Source organism: Bufo gargarizans, chromosome 2 (genome assembly GCF_014858855.1).
Source record: "Bufo gargarizans isolate SCDJY-AF-19 chromosome 2, ASM1485885v1, whole genome shotgun sequence".
In the NCBI taxonomy this organism is placed as follows: domain Eukaryota; kingdom Metazoa; phylum Chordata; class Amphibia; order Anura; family Bufonidae; genus Bufo; species Bufo gargarizans.
Window position 1 is genome coordinate 415,789,499 of NC_058081.1, and position 18,142 is coordinate 415,807,640.

The following is an 18,142-nucleotide window of genomic DNA, read 5'->3' on the forward strand; positions in this document are numbered from 1 at the left end:
GGAGAAAACTCCAATCCGATGGTATAAAAGAACTCCAGACTTTACATTGAAAGTCAATGGGGACGGATCCGTTTGAAATGGCACCATATTGTGTCAACATCAAACGGATCCGTCCCCATTGACTTGCATTGTAATTCAGGACGGATCCGTTTGGCTCCGCACGGCCAGGCGGACACCAAAACGACTTTTTTTTCATGTCCGTGGATCCTCCAAAAATCAAGGAAGACCCACGGACGAAAAAACGGTCACGGATCACGGACCCACGGACCCCATTTTTGCGGGCCGTGAAAAAAAACTGTTGTGTGCATGAGGCCTTATACAGTTGATTTTTTGTTTCTAATGGCTGTATGAGCAGGATTTTTTCTGGCTTTTTCTCTTATAATGAAAGACATGTAAAACTCTCTGAGAAAAATGGCAAGTACTACAGCATGCTGTGTTTTGAAAAGCAGCCAGAAAAACTAAAAAACACCACCTAATTAACTGTAGCAAAATACCATTTGTGTGTCCTGCATTTCCTACATCCTACAGACTCAGATAACATTTGGAGCTGTAAAAAATAAATACAAAAATTCACCCCCTTTTCTTAGAATAACAAATAAATAATAAAATATATAAACATCATGGGCATCACCGCTTCTGGAAATGCCCGTACTATTAAAATATATAAATACATAAATATAAATTTTTCCAATATGGCAAATGATGTAACGGAAAAAAGTATCAAAATGGCAAACAAATGTAAAAATGTAATAAAGTCACACACACTTCAAAATGGTATCAATAAAAACTACGGATCGTCCTGCAAAAAATTAACAACATCTCAGTAGATATAACTATAAAAAAAGTTATGGGGGACAGAATACGGTGAAGTAAAAAACTTTTTTTTTCCTAAGTTTTAAATTTCTTTTTACAGTATTTAGATATATAAAACCTATATGTATGTGGTATTGTTGTAATCATACTGACTCAGAGAATGAAGGGCACAGGTCAGTTTTGCAGCAAAGGGAATGCCATAGGGACAAAACCAGTAAATCTGTGGAGGAATTGCATTTTTTTTCCAATTCCACCCGATTTGGATTTTTTTTCCCCACTACATTGTATGCCATAATAAATGGTGGCATTAGAAAGCACAACTTGTCCCCCCAAAACACAAGCCCTTATTGTATGTGTCAATGGAAATATTTTTTTACATTTTGATTTCACATAACCGCATCCTAACAGAATGGATGCATCCTGATGTGCAATACTCACGGATCTCAATACTGGAATTAACAACACAAAATGTAGCCTAAGAGTACACACACAAAATAGGAGATTTTTTGAAGCATACTAAATTTGCATGGGAATAAAAGGGTTAAGAACAGGTAAAAAACAAACAAACAAAAAAAAACACAATCTGGATAAATAAAAATAACAAAGCATTTAAATTACTAAAAAAGGAAGGTAGTGAAGAATCATTAAAAAGTTGTGGAGAGTAATGAGGATAAAAAAAATGAAATGTCACATTGAGTGGGTACATTTACAACAATACGACATTTATATCGTTTTTCTTGTGTTTTAAAACTGGAAAAAACTAACTTTAGAAAAAAAATTTTTTCTTTATTGCTGTGCCAGCGCTGCCGTCACGACAGCAGTGGTGAGAAGGTGTAATTACACCTAAGCCTTCCCATTCACTTAAATGGGACAGCTCATTTCTATTCATGTGTATAGGAACAAGCGCTGGCATGGCACACACCTTCTCTTCAATCAGCTGATCAGGCAGGGTGCCTGAGGATAGGTTATCAATAGGGATGAGCGAATCGACTTCAGATGAAACATCTAAAGTCGATTCACATAATACTTGTTCCAATACTGTACGGAGAAGGAGCTCTGTACAGTATTAGAATGTATTGGCTCTGATTAGCCATAGTTATTACTTTGCAAAGTCGGGTTCGGTTCCAAGTGGAAAGTGTTTTATTACAGTATAAATCAAATTTCTGACGTTATTATGTGAAGTCTCGCGAGACTTCGCGAAGTAATAACTTTGAATAATCTGAGCCAATACATTAGAATACTGTACAGAGCTCCTGCTCCATACAGTGTTAAAACAAAGTTTGATGCAAATCGACTTCGGATGTTTTAGCATGTTTGCCGGCCCGTCCCCATTATAATGAATTGCGGCAGCACACATGGGCTAGCATTAGTACGGATCTGACAGAATGTTCCCCTGCTGGACCCAGCTAACACTAATGTGAAAGTAGCCTAAAAATAACAAGTCAATCTTAATGGGTAAAGAAGGATAAACGTTAAAGTTTTAAAATGGCCAAATTAAAGTCCTGACCTTAATCCAATAGAAATGTTGTTGAAGGACCTGAAGCAAGTAGTTTATGGGGAAACCAACCACTATAATTGTCACCGCCAGCTCTCTGAGAAGGTCTGGCAGACGTTCTTCTGTACCTCTTGCATGATGTTCTTTGTTTTGGTTTCACTTTGTCATCTCCTTTCCTTCTCCCAGCTGTCACCTATTTACACTAATTGCCTCCCTTTATATTCCCTCCCATACTGCCTCACTTTGTGGTTTATACTACTTCCTGGATTGAAGTGATCACTGCTGGAGACTGCTGTTACTGCTTGTTCAGATAAGTCCTTTCATGTATTGTGTTTCTTTGCTGGCTTGATTCTAGGTGACCCTGACTCCCTCCGTATTAAGTGCAGGGTGCCGGTGGTCGTGTCCCCTCACTATTATAGGGTTTTCAGGTGTCACACAGTCTAGGTACGAGGGCATGCAATCGTCTACCTCCGAGACCCTTGTATGTGCTTAGCAGTCAGGGTGAGCTCTTAGGGTTTTACAGGGGTCACCTTTATGCTCCTTAGTTTGGGATCAAGCCAGTCAGATGTTTATCCATAACTTCCAGCTATCTGCAACATAATCCGTGACAATAATAGAGTTGAAGCTGTTTTGTACGGAGAAATGGGATAAAAATTCCTTGAATTAATCAACAAGTCTACCGTTTTTGAATCATTTGTTTGATTTGGTTGTCTTTATCTGCTTTTACGACTCGTGTGAAAATATTATGTAGTTTTAGGTCAACTGCCACTCCTCCAGATAGGTCATCAATATCAGATCTGCGGGGGGCCAACTCCTGACAAACCCATCGAGCAGCTGTTTGAAGAGAAGAAAGAGCGCAGCCTTCTCAGCTCTGTTTACCTGTCTACCACAGCAATCACGTCATTGTCTGTTCAATTGGATACTACAGAGCCGTCCCATAGAAGTGAATGGGGACGCCGTAATTGTAATTGAAACTGCTCACTACTGCAACTGCTGCGGAAAGCAGGTAAACAAAACAAACAAGGCAGTGCTCATAGGAGCGTTGCCTCCTTTTCAAAAAGATGATCGCCGGGGGTGCCGGGAGTCAGACCACTGCCGATCGGATACTGACAACCAATGCTGAGTAATCTTCAGTAATTTCAAATCTGTTAGACCACAGCACTCTTTCTAAATCTGGCAAAAGTGGGTGCACGTCCAGGTTTTGTTCTTTGGCTCCACCTCAAGAACTGTATGTATCATATAGATTTAGACAACACTCCAACGGTAATGATGATAATCAGTGAATATTTATTTCATAACATTTCAGCCGGGCACAGTGGTACACAAGTCGCAACGATTCGGGCTAACATTAGCCCTTTATCAGGCAATAACGAGACCACATGTCAAACACAGCCGTTATTGCCTGATCATTACCGTTGGAGTGCTGTCTAAATCTATATGAACCAATGCCGAGGATAGGTCATCAATAGTATGAAGCAGACAACCCCTTTAAGCTGTAGATCCGTGAATCTTATTCAAGGAAAACTGCCATGAGCTTGGCTGACAAAATTGCCATTTGTTTCATCATTATATAACGTAACAAAAATGGGCTAGAATAAAGTGAAGAAATTTCCTAAAATGTCTCACTGATTTCAACTTCTGTCAAATAAATGTTATAGACTATGTTAAAGATTAGTCATACATACCTGGGAAACCAATGGCTCAAGAAGCCTTTCAACTGCAAGAGTTCGAATTTCCAAACTTTTTGGGTCCCACTTAAAATTTATATTCCCTGCATTCAGAGTCATTTCTATAAAGAAAATAAAAAAAAGTTTGGCATTGGTGGACCAAATATATCCTAAATAGAAGCCTCCAACAGCACAGTATGGAAGCTGAGTTATGAAAATATAAGTTGTCAGTGTAAGCAAGGTCTACTCCAGTGCTCACACAACATCACTGTAGGCATAATTGTTCCTCAAAACATTGTACATTATTTGTTAAATTTGTCTGATCTTTAAATCTAAAAAACTTTTGTCTAAAAATACTATTCCAGTTTTCTGCACCACCTACTGGAGTGATTTTGGGAACTTTAAGGATGAGTTCACACGGGCGTTGCGGTAAAAGGTGCGGGTGCGTTGCAGGAACATGCGCGATTTTTCCGCGCGAGTGCAAAACATTGTAATGCGTTTTGCACTCGTATGAGAAACAAAAAAAAATCGCCATGTTTGGTACCCAAACCCGAACTTCTTCACAGAAGTTCGGGCTTGGGATCGGTGTTCTGTAGATTGTATTATTTTCCTTATAACATGGTTATAAGGGAAAATAATAGCATTCTGAATACAGAATGCATAGTAAAATAGCGCTGGAGGGGTTACATTTTGTTTTTTAAATAATTGAACTCGCCTTAATCCACTTCATCGCGCAGCCGGAATCTCTTCTGTCTTCTTTCTTTGCTGTGTGCAGGAACAGGACCTGTGGCGACGTCACTCCTGTCATCACATGATCTTTTACCATGGTGATGGATCATGTGATGGACCATGTGATGACCGGAGTGACGTCACCACAGGTCCTGTCCCTGCACACAGCAAAGAAAGAAGACAGAAGAGATGCCGGCTGCGCAATCAAGTGGATTAAGGTGAGTTCAATATTATTATTTTTTTTTAAATTAACCCCTCCAGCGCTATTTTACTATGCATTCTGCATTCAGAATGCTATTATTTTCCCTTATAACCATGTTATAAAGGGAAAATAATACAATCTACAGAACACCGATCCCAAGCCCGAACTTCTGTGAAGAAGTTTGGGTACCAAACATGCCGATTTTTCTCACGCAAGTGCAAAACGCATTACAATGTTTCGCACTCGCGTGGAAAAATCGCGCGTGTTCCCGCAACGCCAGTCTGAAAGAGGCCTAAGACTTTGTTTTCCCTAGTCACAAATCTGGAGTGAATACTGAGTGAAAATGTAAAAAGTCACACAAATTTTGCATAAGTGACCTAAAAAAAAAAAAAAGTCACAAAAGCCTTAGAAGACAGAATTCTGGAGTGCAGGGCTTGATAAATTCCCCCTATATTTCTATGGGAAACTAGAAAACGGTTTTAAAACAAGTAAAGATAAAGCTAATAAGGAAGCTACTGGTGAAAAAGTCAGGGATGTACACAGATCTAGTCAGTTATAGTGAAACCCACCATGCCCCATCCAGTTGCTCAGCAAGCATGCATCAATAACTCCCAGACAATGCAAAATGCAAAGCACAACACCCCACACTTATTATGATTTTTTACAATTAAATAAATTAAATTGTAATACAAAATTGACATCTGCCCTTATCCACTCAAATGACAGGTGCCTTATAAATATGGAACTCATTTTGACCACTGTATTTCCAATTCAGTTACGACTGACTGAAACGGAAGCTGTAATCTCTTTGCACTGGTGGTAGCTTCATGAAAATGCAGCGTTAACACATCGGAAAGAGGAGGAGACATGTGCAGTCATGTCCCCTGCATTGAAGGTACACCATTGGAAAACATAGTATCTTAAAATGAAGGCAGTGTCCTATGCAGCACACGTGGTATACAAGGAAGTGATGAAATTTAGACCATGAACCAAAATACAACATTTATAACAGAGTTCCCAGCAAATGAAATACTCTTATTTTACTGTCCATTTCAAATGTTGCAGATTATTCTCTATGACTCCTCTGGTGCCAGGGACAAGCTTCAACTTCTACTTAGAACTACATTAGAAAAATTGAAGTCCAAAGTAGCAGTTCACCCTGTGAGAGGCAGAGAGCGGTACTGTACACGTAAATATATCTGCACTACTAGATACCCATTAGTGTATGCACTTCTACCCCTCATACCATGTCAGTGGAGCTGCAGCCAATCACAGTATTGTACCTGTGAAGCGCACTGGATCACAGGATCTTCCAGCCAATCATATATAACACAGATCAAATGTGGTTTCAAGTTACAATGGTGCAAAAAAGTTGAATATATTGTAACCTGAGGCCACTGTAAATTGTAAGATCATGTTGTTAATGATATAACTTTCTACCATGCATTTTACCTCCTGGAAATTATTCTGTTTGCATAAACCAATATTAATGTGCCTAAGGAATAATTTCACAGATTGTATTTGCCTTCTTAAATGGACAGCAGATATGCCCCCTTGATGATGAATGTAGGCTACCGCTGTGACACTGTCCGAGTATATTTGCAGACGAGTCCGTCCCTAACTGATTTGAGCTCCCTGTAATTTAATGAGCTTAGGGATGATGGACTTTTCCATGAGCCCTAAAAATATGAAAATAAATGTGGTCTACAGCATGTGGGCTTCCTATCCTTGAGCACAGGCATCCATTATCACTGCAAACTATACCTTTCTCCAAATGTACCCTCTTTGTGTACAGGGCTTTTTTTCCCCCTGACAAGAAAGAATAGTCCAGTCCAATAAAAACTGTTTCAATTCTGTAATATTAGCTGCTGTAGAGGTCTAGCACGAAACCGGGCCCAATTGCTGAAAGCTTATTCACTTTAGCTGCAGATTTTCATGTGGCAATTCTGCAGTACCAGCAATCAGTCAATTGTGTACCTGGCCTCAAGGGTCAGTAAATTTCAAGGAATTTCTGCTAGAGGTTTAATGGGAAATACATGTTAATTCTTACAATACTAAAATTTGGATTCCTAGTTGGAATAGAAGCTCTAAGGCTGAACCTCAGTCTATAAGCGTTCTTCAGAAATTTTATAATCCATTATTCATCCACAATCTTTTAGCCATATACCAAACTCAGACCCAAAACCTGGGTGCTTTGTTAAAACCAGCCTGCAAAAAATGTAAGATCAACTGTATAGAAGGAGCGACTAGAAGCCAATTGTCCTTCTTGACAGTCGGCTGCTTGTTAGGTGGAGGTGAAGCGTTGCATTTACATGCAGCGATCACCCACACAGTATGAAAACGATCGATCATCCTCATACAGCTGCATTGTTTCTGGCAGCAGTGTTGTTTACACAGCACAATCTGCTACCCAGAAATGATAACTTGCTTGCGTGCACTAACAACAGTTTTACCACTTTCGCTCGTCACATGGGTGATCTGCTGCACCTTTAGACTGGCAGAGAGCACTCGCAGTTAACGTTCATTCCAGATAATCTGCCTGACTATCCTCCTGCCAAAATCCACCTTTACCAGTAAGATCCACAGACAAAACACACATCTCAAAGTATGGAGAGCTCTCTCAGATTCAAGGACATTTTTGACTGAAATGGAGATCATATCCCCTGAGCAGAGAACTGAAAGAAGGAACCACCTCAGCCAGACAGACTTGTGTTCATACTGACTACCTGCAGATCTTGGAACACCCTTTTCTAGATTCTTTGGAGACTCCCACCAGTACAATAAGGACTCGATTACTAAAAAAGGAAAATCAGAAACCATACTCGATTCCTTTAAAATCCATAAATTGGTGCCACCTGACCACTGGGATGCAAGACGTCATAATTCTCTGGCGAGCCCTAGCCTGATGAACTGAACCGGAAGACCAACTTAAGAAGTTTACCACCTGCCCCTGAACTTTTAACACCTTCGCCGGAGGGAAAAAATCTAGATAGATTCCCAAAATTAGTGTCTTCTAGGATGGGTAAGGATTGGCTTTCTTCCAATTTATTATCCATCCCAGATGATATAACAGTTGGCATGTTTGAAAAGTACTGTTCTCCAAGGAAATTAAGAATTGCCAGTCATTAGTAGGTCATATAAGACTACTTTCACGCTACCATAAACACCTTAACGACTAGGCTGTTTTTTGGGAATTTGACATGTCACTTTATGTGGTAATAACCTCAGAATGCTTTTGCTTATCCAAGCCATTCTGAAACTGTTTTCTCGCGACACATTGTATTTCATGATAGTGAAAAATTGTAGTCGATATAGTTCATCTTTATTTATTAAAGAAATCTAAAATTTACAGAAAATGTGGAACAATTAGCAATTTTCAAAATTTGAATTTATCCGCTTTTAAGGCAGATAGGTATACATCATAAAAGAGTTATGACTTTACATTTCCCATATGTCCATTTTCATGTTTGCATCATTTTGTAAATGTAATTGAATTTTTTAGGATCTTATAATGCTTAGAATTTTACAAGCAAATTTTTTAATTTTTAAGAAATTTTTTGAAACCCACTTTTTTAACCACTCATTTGCCCCCTTCCTGACCAGGCCTAATTTTGCAAAAAAAGGAGATGACATTTTTAAATTTCACTAATTTGGGTAGATTTCCCATTATAATTAATTTTTTCCTGTAACACAGCAAGGGTTAACAGCCAAATAAAACTCAATATTTATTACCCCGATTCTGCAGTTTACAGAAACATCCCACGTGGTCGTAAACAGCTGTATGGGCACACGGCAGGGCGCAGAAGGAGAAGAGCCCCATATGGATTTTGGACGGCAGATCTCACTGGGATAATTTCAAGTTGCCATATGACATTTTAAGACCCCCTGATGCACCCCTAGTGTAGAAACTCCAAAAAAGTTACCCCATTTTGGAATTATAGGATAAGGTGACTTTTGATTGCTCTATATTACGCCAAAAAACTTCTGTTCTGGCACAGTTTTTATTTTTTGGTTTTTACGGTGTTCAACTGACAGGTTAGATCATGTGCTATTTTTATAGAGCAGGTTGTTATGGACACGACAATACCAAATATGTATACTTTAATTTTTATTTTGTTTTAGTTTTACATAATAAAGAATTTTTTTAATAAATCATGTTTTTGTGTCCTTTTTCTGAAAGACATTTTTATTTTTCGGGCGATTATCTTATGTAAGGGCTCAGTTTTGCGGCATGAGGGGGTGGTTTGATTGGCACTATTTTGGAGTACATACTACTTTTTGATCGTTTGGTATGACACTTTTTGTGAAGGGACCCGATGTATGAGGAGTGGGAGCGCAAACCTTCCATATGCAGCGGTCAGCGCTGACAGAGGCATATGAGGGGTTAATCCACCAGCATTGGCGTTATCACCGATGCTGTCAGTAACAGCCGGATCAATGCCGCTAATCGCGGCACTGAACATGGGGGGGGGGGGGGGTGGTAGGACGAGATGAGAATGCTCGTCCTGGTGCACAAAGCACTGGCCATTTAGGACGAGCATTCTCATCCTGGGTCCTTAAGGGGTTAAATAGATCCGTCAGAGAACAGCCTGCCAGAGCTCTCCGGATCCAACATTGCAGAATGCTACTTGAATGCCCACCAGCCCCATTAAAAGCAGTTAGTAACACCCCCTGACAGTGCAGGACCACCTTCTCTGCCCACCACATCCTTGTGCAGTAATAGGAATGTGGTGTGGGTTCTTAAATTATCACTCTCACAAAAATGTTTTATTCTCTGAACTTTTAGAAAGGTACATGATGTAAACTGTAATGAGGGTATACTTCTCATCAGTGTCTGTATTTGTACAGTAAGCTTCTGATCCTGAGCTTTGTCATGTGACCAACACTGACTCTCCAAATAAGGGCTCATGCACATAGCCATTGTCGTTCATGTGGTCTGTAAACGGTGGATCAGCAAAACACAGATACCGGAATGGCCTGCCCTCTTCTTCTCTGTAAAACGAACAAGAATAGGACATGTTCCATTTTTTTACTTCACCACGGAACCATGGATGTGGACAGCACACAGGTGCACATCTTTTGTGGCCTCACTGAGGTGAATAGATCTGTATCTAACCTGCAAAAAAATGCAGATCGGATACGAACCAAAAATATGTTTGTGTGCATGAACCCTAACACAGCATCTTATGTGTGGACAGAAAATCAGTTTCTCTGTGTATTCCTATAGGAGCCTCAATGTCAGTCTCCTAGTAATTAGGGATAAGCGAATGGACTTCCGATGCTTCATCCGAAGTCGATTTGCACAAAACTTGGTTAGAATATTGTACGGGGTTGAGTGCTCTGTACAGTATTAGAATGTATTAACCCCGATGAAGTGGTACCTTTTATTTACAAAGTTATTTACCAAAATACCGTGAGACTTTGCGAAGTAATAACTTTGACACATCGGAGCCAATACATTCTAATACTGTACGGAGGGCTCGCTAACAAAGTTTTATGCGAATCGACTTCGGATTAAGCATCCGAAGTCGATTTGCTCATTCATAATAGTAATAAAGAGAGACTACTAATGCCATCCTGTTCTGGGTCAGTTGGAAATCAGAATATTTGTCACATGACATCACCCACATAATATACTGAATCCTGCCGAACCTGTCTGCCCACCCAGGACCGGACCCAGAGCAAATGCTGTGGCGCTGCGATGATCCTTTTCCCACCTAGAAGGAACAGGAAGACACTGAGGAGGATCTAATTTATTTGGTGGGGGGAGATTCATCTCTGCGTTAAGTGCCATTGTGGAGGACAAGAGGGAAATAAAATCTCAGCACTCTGAAATTCAAGTTCACCAGCGCGTATTGTATAGACAATCTGCAGGGTGTGGACAAGGAAATTCCAATGAGAAAACTTAGAGTTATTGAAAATTGGCAGAACATATAAACAGATATAGGCAACCTATATCTGGAGCTGCAGGACATCTTCGCAATAGTTAGATCCCATGCCTCGGAGAGATAAATGGTGGCACTGAAAATGCACGGCAAGTCACTACTGGAGAAAGAATCCTCCTGAGGACGGCAGGAGACTGCCTTAAGGCGGCCAGGGAAGGGTGGCGACACACAGCATTTCTAGGAAAATATCCAGATGCAGCCAGATGTTGGCTACAAGTCCAGGGGAAATAAGACAGGCACTAGTACAAAAAGATCTTTTTTTTTTGCTGTGTTTGTAGCATTCTTGATGCCCCTCCTTTTTCTAATCCAGCATGTTCTACGTAAGATCTTATCACAGGCTTGATGACCTTCAATTTTACACAGCCAATTACTGGGAATGAGCAAATGTTCATTCCCGATAACAGTCCCATATAAAAGGGACCTTTCACACTAGCGGCAGGGGAGTCGGATCAGTTCTGCTGCTAGTTCACGTGTGCCCCCAGACTGCCGCTCTATCCCCATTGACTATAATGGGGCGGGGGCGGAGTTCCGGTGGCAGCACGGCGAGAGGCAGCCGGACTAAAAGTACTACATGTCGTACTTTTAGGGTATTTTCACACTTGCGTTTTTGTTTTCCGGTATTGAGTTCCGTCACAGGAGCTCAATACCGAAAAAAACTGACCAGTTTTATCCTAATGCATTCTGAATGGAGAGCAATCCGTTCAGGATGCATCAGTTCAGTACCTCTTACGTTTTTTGGACAGAGAAAATACTGCAGCATGCTGCAGTTTTATCTCCGGCCAAAAATACTGAACACTTGCAGGGATGCTGGATCCAGCATTTATTTACATTCAAGTGCATTAGTTACGCATCCAGCATTAAATGTTCCGGCAAAACGGATCCAGCATGCGCAGACATTTAAAAATGCAAAAATAAATTAATACCGGATCCGTGTTTTCCGGATGACACCGGAGAGACGGATCCGGTATTGCAATGCATTTGTAAGACAGATCCGCATCTGGATGCGTCTGACAAATGCCATCAGTTTGCGTCCGGATTGCCGAATTCTCTGCTGCAAGTGTGAAAGGACCCCAAGTCCGGCTGCCTCTCGCCATGTGCTGCCATTGTAACTCCGCCCCCATTATGGTCAATGGGGACAGAGCGGCAGTCTGGGGGCACACGTGAACAGGACTTCCCTGCCGCTAATGCGAAAGTACCCCTAGATGGTTGTCTGAACCACAGCTGACTGAAGGCCATTCCTCCCCACCATACACATGCATGCTTACCCGTAAGAACAAAGTATGGCGCATGCTGAAAAGCATTATAACTAAACCTTTTACCTGAAATCTCCCAACAAAGGAGAATTAAGACATCCCCATACACATTAGATGCTGAGCTTGCAAATGGACTCATTGGACGCAAATGGATGCAGAGGATGACAGGTGTGTATGGTTCCTTAACTGATACCAGGGGCTTTAATTAGGACACCTGGTAAACTATCAATCCAGTGCAGATCGGTCTATGGGAAATTGAATACAGTAAATATATGAGCATGGAGAGGGACTTCTACTGATGCAATGATATATTCTACCAGGCTATTTTAATACACTGGTGGGTCACATGCAAAGGTGTCACGAGTGGGCCCCGGCGTGCTGGCAGCAATTTCACCGCACTGTTTGAATAAAGGTTAGATTCACACAACATGGACCTTATTCTAAGGTGCCACCTTTTTACAGTGGCCTACAATACACGCTGCATTGGTCTCCTGTGCATCGAAGATGTCACCGCCAGTTCTCTGAGAAGATCTGGCAGACGTTCTTCTCTACCTCTTGCATGACGTTCTTTGTTTTGGTTTCACTTTGTCATCTCCTTTCCTTCTCCCAGCTGTCACCTATTTACACTAATTGCCTCCCTTTATATTCCCTCCCGTACTGCCTCACTTTGCAGTTTATACTACTTCCTGGATTGTGTTCACTGCTGGAGGCTGCTGCTGCCTCAGCTGCGTGCTGGAGGCTGCTGCTGTCTTTTTCCTTTATTTGTGTTTCCTTGCTGGCTTTATTCTAGGTGACCCTGACTCCGTCCATATTAAGTGCAGGGAGCCAGTGGTCGTGTCCCCTCACTATTATAGGGTTTTCAGGTGTCACACAGTATTAGGTACGTGGGCATGCACAAAAATGCATAAAAATAAACGGAACGGACACAGAAAGAAAATACAAACTGAGGCCTGCTACATTTGTGTTTCACTGGGCATGCGCCAAAAAACGTCACTTGGCTCTGCGCATGCCCAGTGAAACAGTTGAGGCTGATGCCCTAAGTTAAACTGGTAGAGCACAGGCGCCGGCACTATGCCTGTTGGTGATGCTGAAGGCAAAGGGTGGGCAGGGTTATATGCTACTAGCTATGTAGCCGGGGGGGCAATGGCAATGATGCTCCCTGCACAGACATCTCCACTGCACCTGCGCCAATGACCGAGATGTCTGTGCAGGCAGCGGTCAGACATTCACTGCGCCTGCGCCGAAGACAGGTGCGAGAATTCGTCTGCTGACTCAGAGGAAGGATCGCATTCCAGAGGAGATGGGCGGGCTGGAGGGACGCACTGGGTGGCATTTTGTGAAGACCTAGAGGCCAGGTTATATTTTTTTTTTTTGCGTGGCCACGGAACGGAGCAACGGATGCGGACAGCACACGGAGTGCTGTCCGCATCTTTTGCAGCCCCATTGAAGTGAATGGATCCGCATCAGAGCCGCAGTTTTGACCAAAACAACGGCCGTGTACATGAGGCCTAAACCGATGCCAGCAACCTTGCTGGTGTAGATTTAGATAATTTTCTATGCCAATAACTGGCGTAGAAAATAATAAATACGACGAGCCTGCCATGCCCGTTTTTTTTAAGAACTGGTATATGTGGCATGGAAGGCAAAGAAGTTGCAAATTCGTCTGCAAATCGCCTTTACGACTGAATCTGTGACAGATATACACCATAAAGTGTCATATATCTAATCATAAATAAGCCCTATATGTATTTGTTATCACTGTAATAGTAATAACCCTGAAAAAATCATGTTACTTTGCTGCAAAATTTACAATGTAAAAACGCTATGGATTTTCCCATCGCCATGCAAAATTCAAGCCCTTGCAAAAAAATGGACAGAATTATTTTTTTTATAGATCTTAGAATGCAACAATAAAAATAGGGGGAAAAAAATACTTGGTCACTAAAGAGCAAAATACATACAGAACAAGGGGTTAAAAGGGCTATCTGTTTATACTCCGGATAGGTCATCAATCTCAGATCAGTGTCCAACACCTGGCACCCCCACTGACCAACTGTATGAAGAAAACACAGGGTTCATACTGTTCTCCTGTCGACAGTGAGCAGGTGTAATTATAACTTCTACTTACCATTCACCTCAAAAGGACAGAGGAGCTGTGATTACCACGGCAATGTGAATGGCAGGCATGGAAACAATGAAGGAAGTGCCTGTGCTAGCACTGTGTTCTCTTGAAAAGGCTGATCAGCCAGTAGCTCCCACCAATCTAATATTGATGACCACTGTTGATGAACTATCCTGAGGATAGGAAATCAATATTGGAAAAGTGGACAACCTCTTTAAGCTGCTGAATGGATTTCTAAAACACACTTGGTAGCTTTGAAGCTGAAGAGGGCATAGCTTCCCCTAGTGGACATCATAAGCAGAAAGTGACCGCCATGTAAAGATTAACTTGTGGAGATGTAACCAGAGGTAAGGGAAACCTGTAGGCAGGACTGGTACAAATCCAGAATGATTTTATAAATGTTCAGGCAGATACACAGATCTTTTACTGACAGAGGTGTTATCTGTATAGTGAGTTCCCTGTGCTTTCTAGATGGGGAATGAACAGGATATGTTTAGTTTATAGTGGAAAGAACATATATTTCTCATATACAGATGTATAGTGAGTTCCCTGTGCTTTCTAGATGGGGAATGAACAGGATATGTGTAGTTTATAGTGGAAAAGGATATTTTTGTATAACTTACCAGTAAAATCTCTTTCTCGGTCTTCATTGGTGGGACACAGGAACCGTGGGTATAGCTATTTCCTGTAGGAGGCGTTGACACTAGATAAAGCTGTTAGCTCCTCCCCTGGCAGCTATACCCCCTCCAGCCTGGAGAGAAAGCTTTGGTTTGTGTGTACAAGCAGTAGGAGAAGCAAGCCAACCAAAGAAAAAACATGGAACACCAACCATGCCAAAAGACCCAACGGGGTTTAAACAAGGAACAGCCACAACTGTGGTTGAACAACAATACTGGGTGGGTGCTATGTCCCTCAATGAAGAGTGAGAGAGATTTTACTGGTAAGTTATACAAAAATCTCCTTTTCTCGCCAATATTCATTGGGGGACACAGGAACCGTGGGAAGTCCAAAAGCAGTACACAGGAAGGGAAAAACCACAGACCCATGGAAGCAAGGCATCAAAGAAACTGCCGCCTGCAAGACCATGCGGCCCAAGGCAGCGTCCGCCGATTGACAAGTATGCACCTGGTAAAATTTTGTGAATGTGTGTAAGGAGGACAAAGTAGTCGCCTTACACAACTCTGCAGTCGAAGCGCGATTACTCCGAGCCCAAGACACGCCCACCGCTCTGGTGGAGTGAGCTGTGACACCTAAGGGCGGAACCCTGCCCTGGGCGCGGTAAGCCTCCACAATTGCAGCCCGAATCCAACGTGCGATTGGCACCTTGGAGGCCGCCAATCCCTTGCGAGGACCCTCTGGAATGACAAAAAGGGAGTCCGTACGGCGGAAGTGATCGGAGGCTGCTAAATAGATCTTCAGAGCTCTGAAAACGTCCAAATGGTGCAACTCCTTTTCCTTAGGGTGTGAAGGAAACGGACACAGTGAGGGAAGGACAATTTCCTCGTTAATATGGAAGTCAGAGACCACCTTCGGAAGGAATGGGCCGGAGAACCGATTTGTCCTTATGAATAACCAGGAAGGGTTCTCTTCAGTAGCGCCGCCAACTCGGACACCCGTCTGATGGAAGTGATGGCTACAAGGAAAACTACCTTCCAAGACAGGAGCCGTAGAGAAATCTCATGCAAGGGCTCAAATGGGGAAGTCTGGCGCGCTGGGAGGACTAAATTCAGATCCCAAGATGGCAAAGGAGGATGGTAAGGAGGAAACGTATGTGCCACTCCCTGAAGAAAGGTCCTTACAGGCCCCAGGGGGGCCAGAGGGCGCTGGAAAAGGATAGAAAGCGCTGACACCTGACCCATCAAAGAACTAAGGGCTAGACCAAGGTCCAACCCTGATTGAAGAAAGGACAGGACCATGGGAAGAGAAAAAACTAAGTAGTGGAATATTTCGGCTTTCACAGAAACCCAGGAAGGACCTCCAGGTCCTGTAATAGATCCTGGACGACGCAGTCTTCCTGGCCTGAATCATAGTGCGGGTGACATCTGCCAAAAACACTGCGCGTTAGAACGGTCTCAATGGCCACGCCATCAAACTAAGAGACCTTAAATGCTGATGGAAGACCGGTCCCTGTGAAAGAAGGTCGTCGTCTCTGAGAGGTAGTGACCAAGGGTCGTCTCCTAGAAAGAGAACGAGGTTGGCGTTCCACGCGTGGCGTGGCCAATCCGGGAAGACTAGGATCGTCGGAATGCCCTCCATCCTGATTTTCCGCAGAACCCTGGGTAGGAGGGGAAAGGGGGGAGAACCCTCGCCAAGGGGAGATCAGGGCATCCACGCCACAAGATTCAGGGTCCCTTGCTCGGGAGAGGAAGGTGGGAAGTTTCCCATTGAGTCATGAGGCCATCAAGTCCACATCAGGGCGACCCCAACGTAGACAGATCGCCTCAAATACCTCCAGGTGAAGGGGCCACTCGCCCAGATCTGTCATGGTCCTGCTGAGGAAGTCTGCGGTCCAGTTCTCCACACTCGGGATGTAGATTGCTAAAAGTGCAGGTACATGGGTCTCCGCCCACCGCAAGATCTTGGCATCGCTGTGAGGCTGCGTTTCCCCCCGCGGTGTTGAAGAATCGCCCTAAGCTCCAGGACATTGATCGGGATTCCAACAGAGACCATGTGCCTTGGACTGTCCTGTTAGGGAACACTCCTCCCCAAGCCAGCAGACTGGCGTCGGTGGTAACAACCATCCAGGATATCAGAAGGAAGGACCTTCCCAGAACTGGAACCGACAGCCACCAACAAAGGGATGACTGTGGCAGGACGGACAGCAGCAAGGGATCTGTGGCCTGCCTATAGGGTGACAACCTGCAAAGAAACTTGTGTGTAGCAGTGGGTAGCGGTGTGTCCGTGTGGAGCGCTGAGTGGATGCCGCGCAGGCCCAGTGCAAAACTGATGACACACACACTGACACAGCGCACTCACACAGGGACAGGGTGGATAAAAATCAATTTATAAATAAAAATTAATAAATCAGATTTTTTTTATGTAAATCGATTTTATATATATATGAAAAATTCTTTTTGAGGAAAATATATTACCATCCAAAGGTTATTCCATCATGAAAAAGTTTTTGAATTATGTAGAATAAGGCTTTATATGTTTAATTTTTTTTGTAAATAAATTCCATTGATCTATTCACACTGCCATGCTCTTCCAGAGGTTTTTGTATGATTATTGGGCAGTTTCTCTGCCTGCAAGATATTATCATAGATGCTTGGTTTACTTTTTCAGTTCTCAAAACTGAATTTGACTCAGCAGAGATCACATGCCTCTTCTTCACAGCAAAAATGTTATAACCTGAACAGAGTTGAGAAAAAGACCTTAATCCTAACTTCCACAAAACTATGAATACAGAATCAACCTAATCAAACTAATATGAAAAGTTGTTATTCAAAAAATCTTGATCTACTTGCATATAGGGCTGCAACGATTAATCGATAATCGATAACTGGATTCGTTGTCAACGAATCCAGTCATCGAATAATCGCCGATTCGTTGCTATGCGGGCGGGCGGTTTACTTTAAGTCACTGCATCTTAATTTACCTTACAATCGTGACGCTCCAGTAACAACTAACAGGCAGAGCGGAGGGCGGCGTAACGTCACTTACTCATGTGACGCGCCTGCTCCGCCTCCTTCATTCATAAGTTATCCCCATAACAGCGCACATATCTCCTTCCCCATAACAGCGCCACTCACAGATCCCCCTATCCATAACAGCGCCACCCACAGATCCCCCTCTCCATAACAGCGCCACCCACAGATCCCCCTCTCCATAACAGCGCCACCCCCAGATCCCCCTCTCCATAACAGCGCCACCCACAGATCCCCCTCTCCATAACAGCGCCACCCACAGATCCCCC

General features: G+C 42.8%; 1 protein-coding gene across 1 annotated transcript in view; it reads right to left on the minus strand.

Moving 5' to 3' along the window:
- Nucleotides 1–18,142, minus strand: part of LOC122928246 (catenin alpha-1) — a 111,678-nt gene that overhangs the window by 77,569 nt on the left and 15,967 nt on the right. The window contains exon 2 of the mRNA XM_044280891.1: nucleotides 3,994–4,097. Within this exon, the coding sequence (XP_044136826.1) occupies nucleotides 3,994–4,095 (102 nt within the window). The 5' untranslated portion in view covers nucleotides 4,096–4,097. The remainder of the gene's footprint in view (nucleotides 1–3,993; nucleotides 4,098–18,142) is intronic.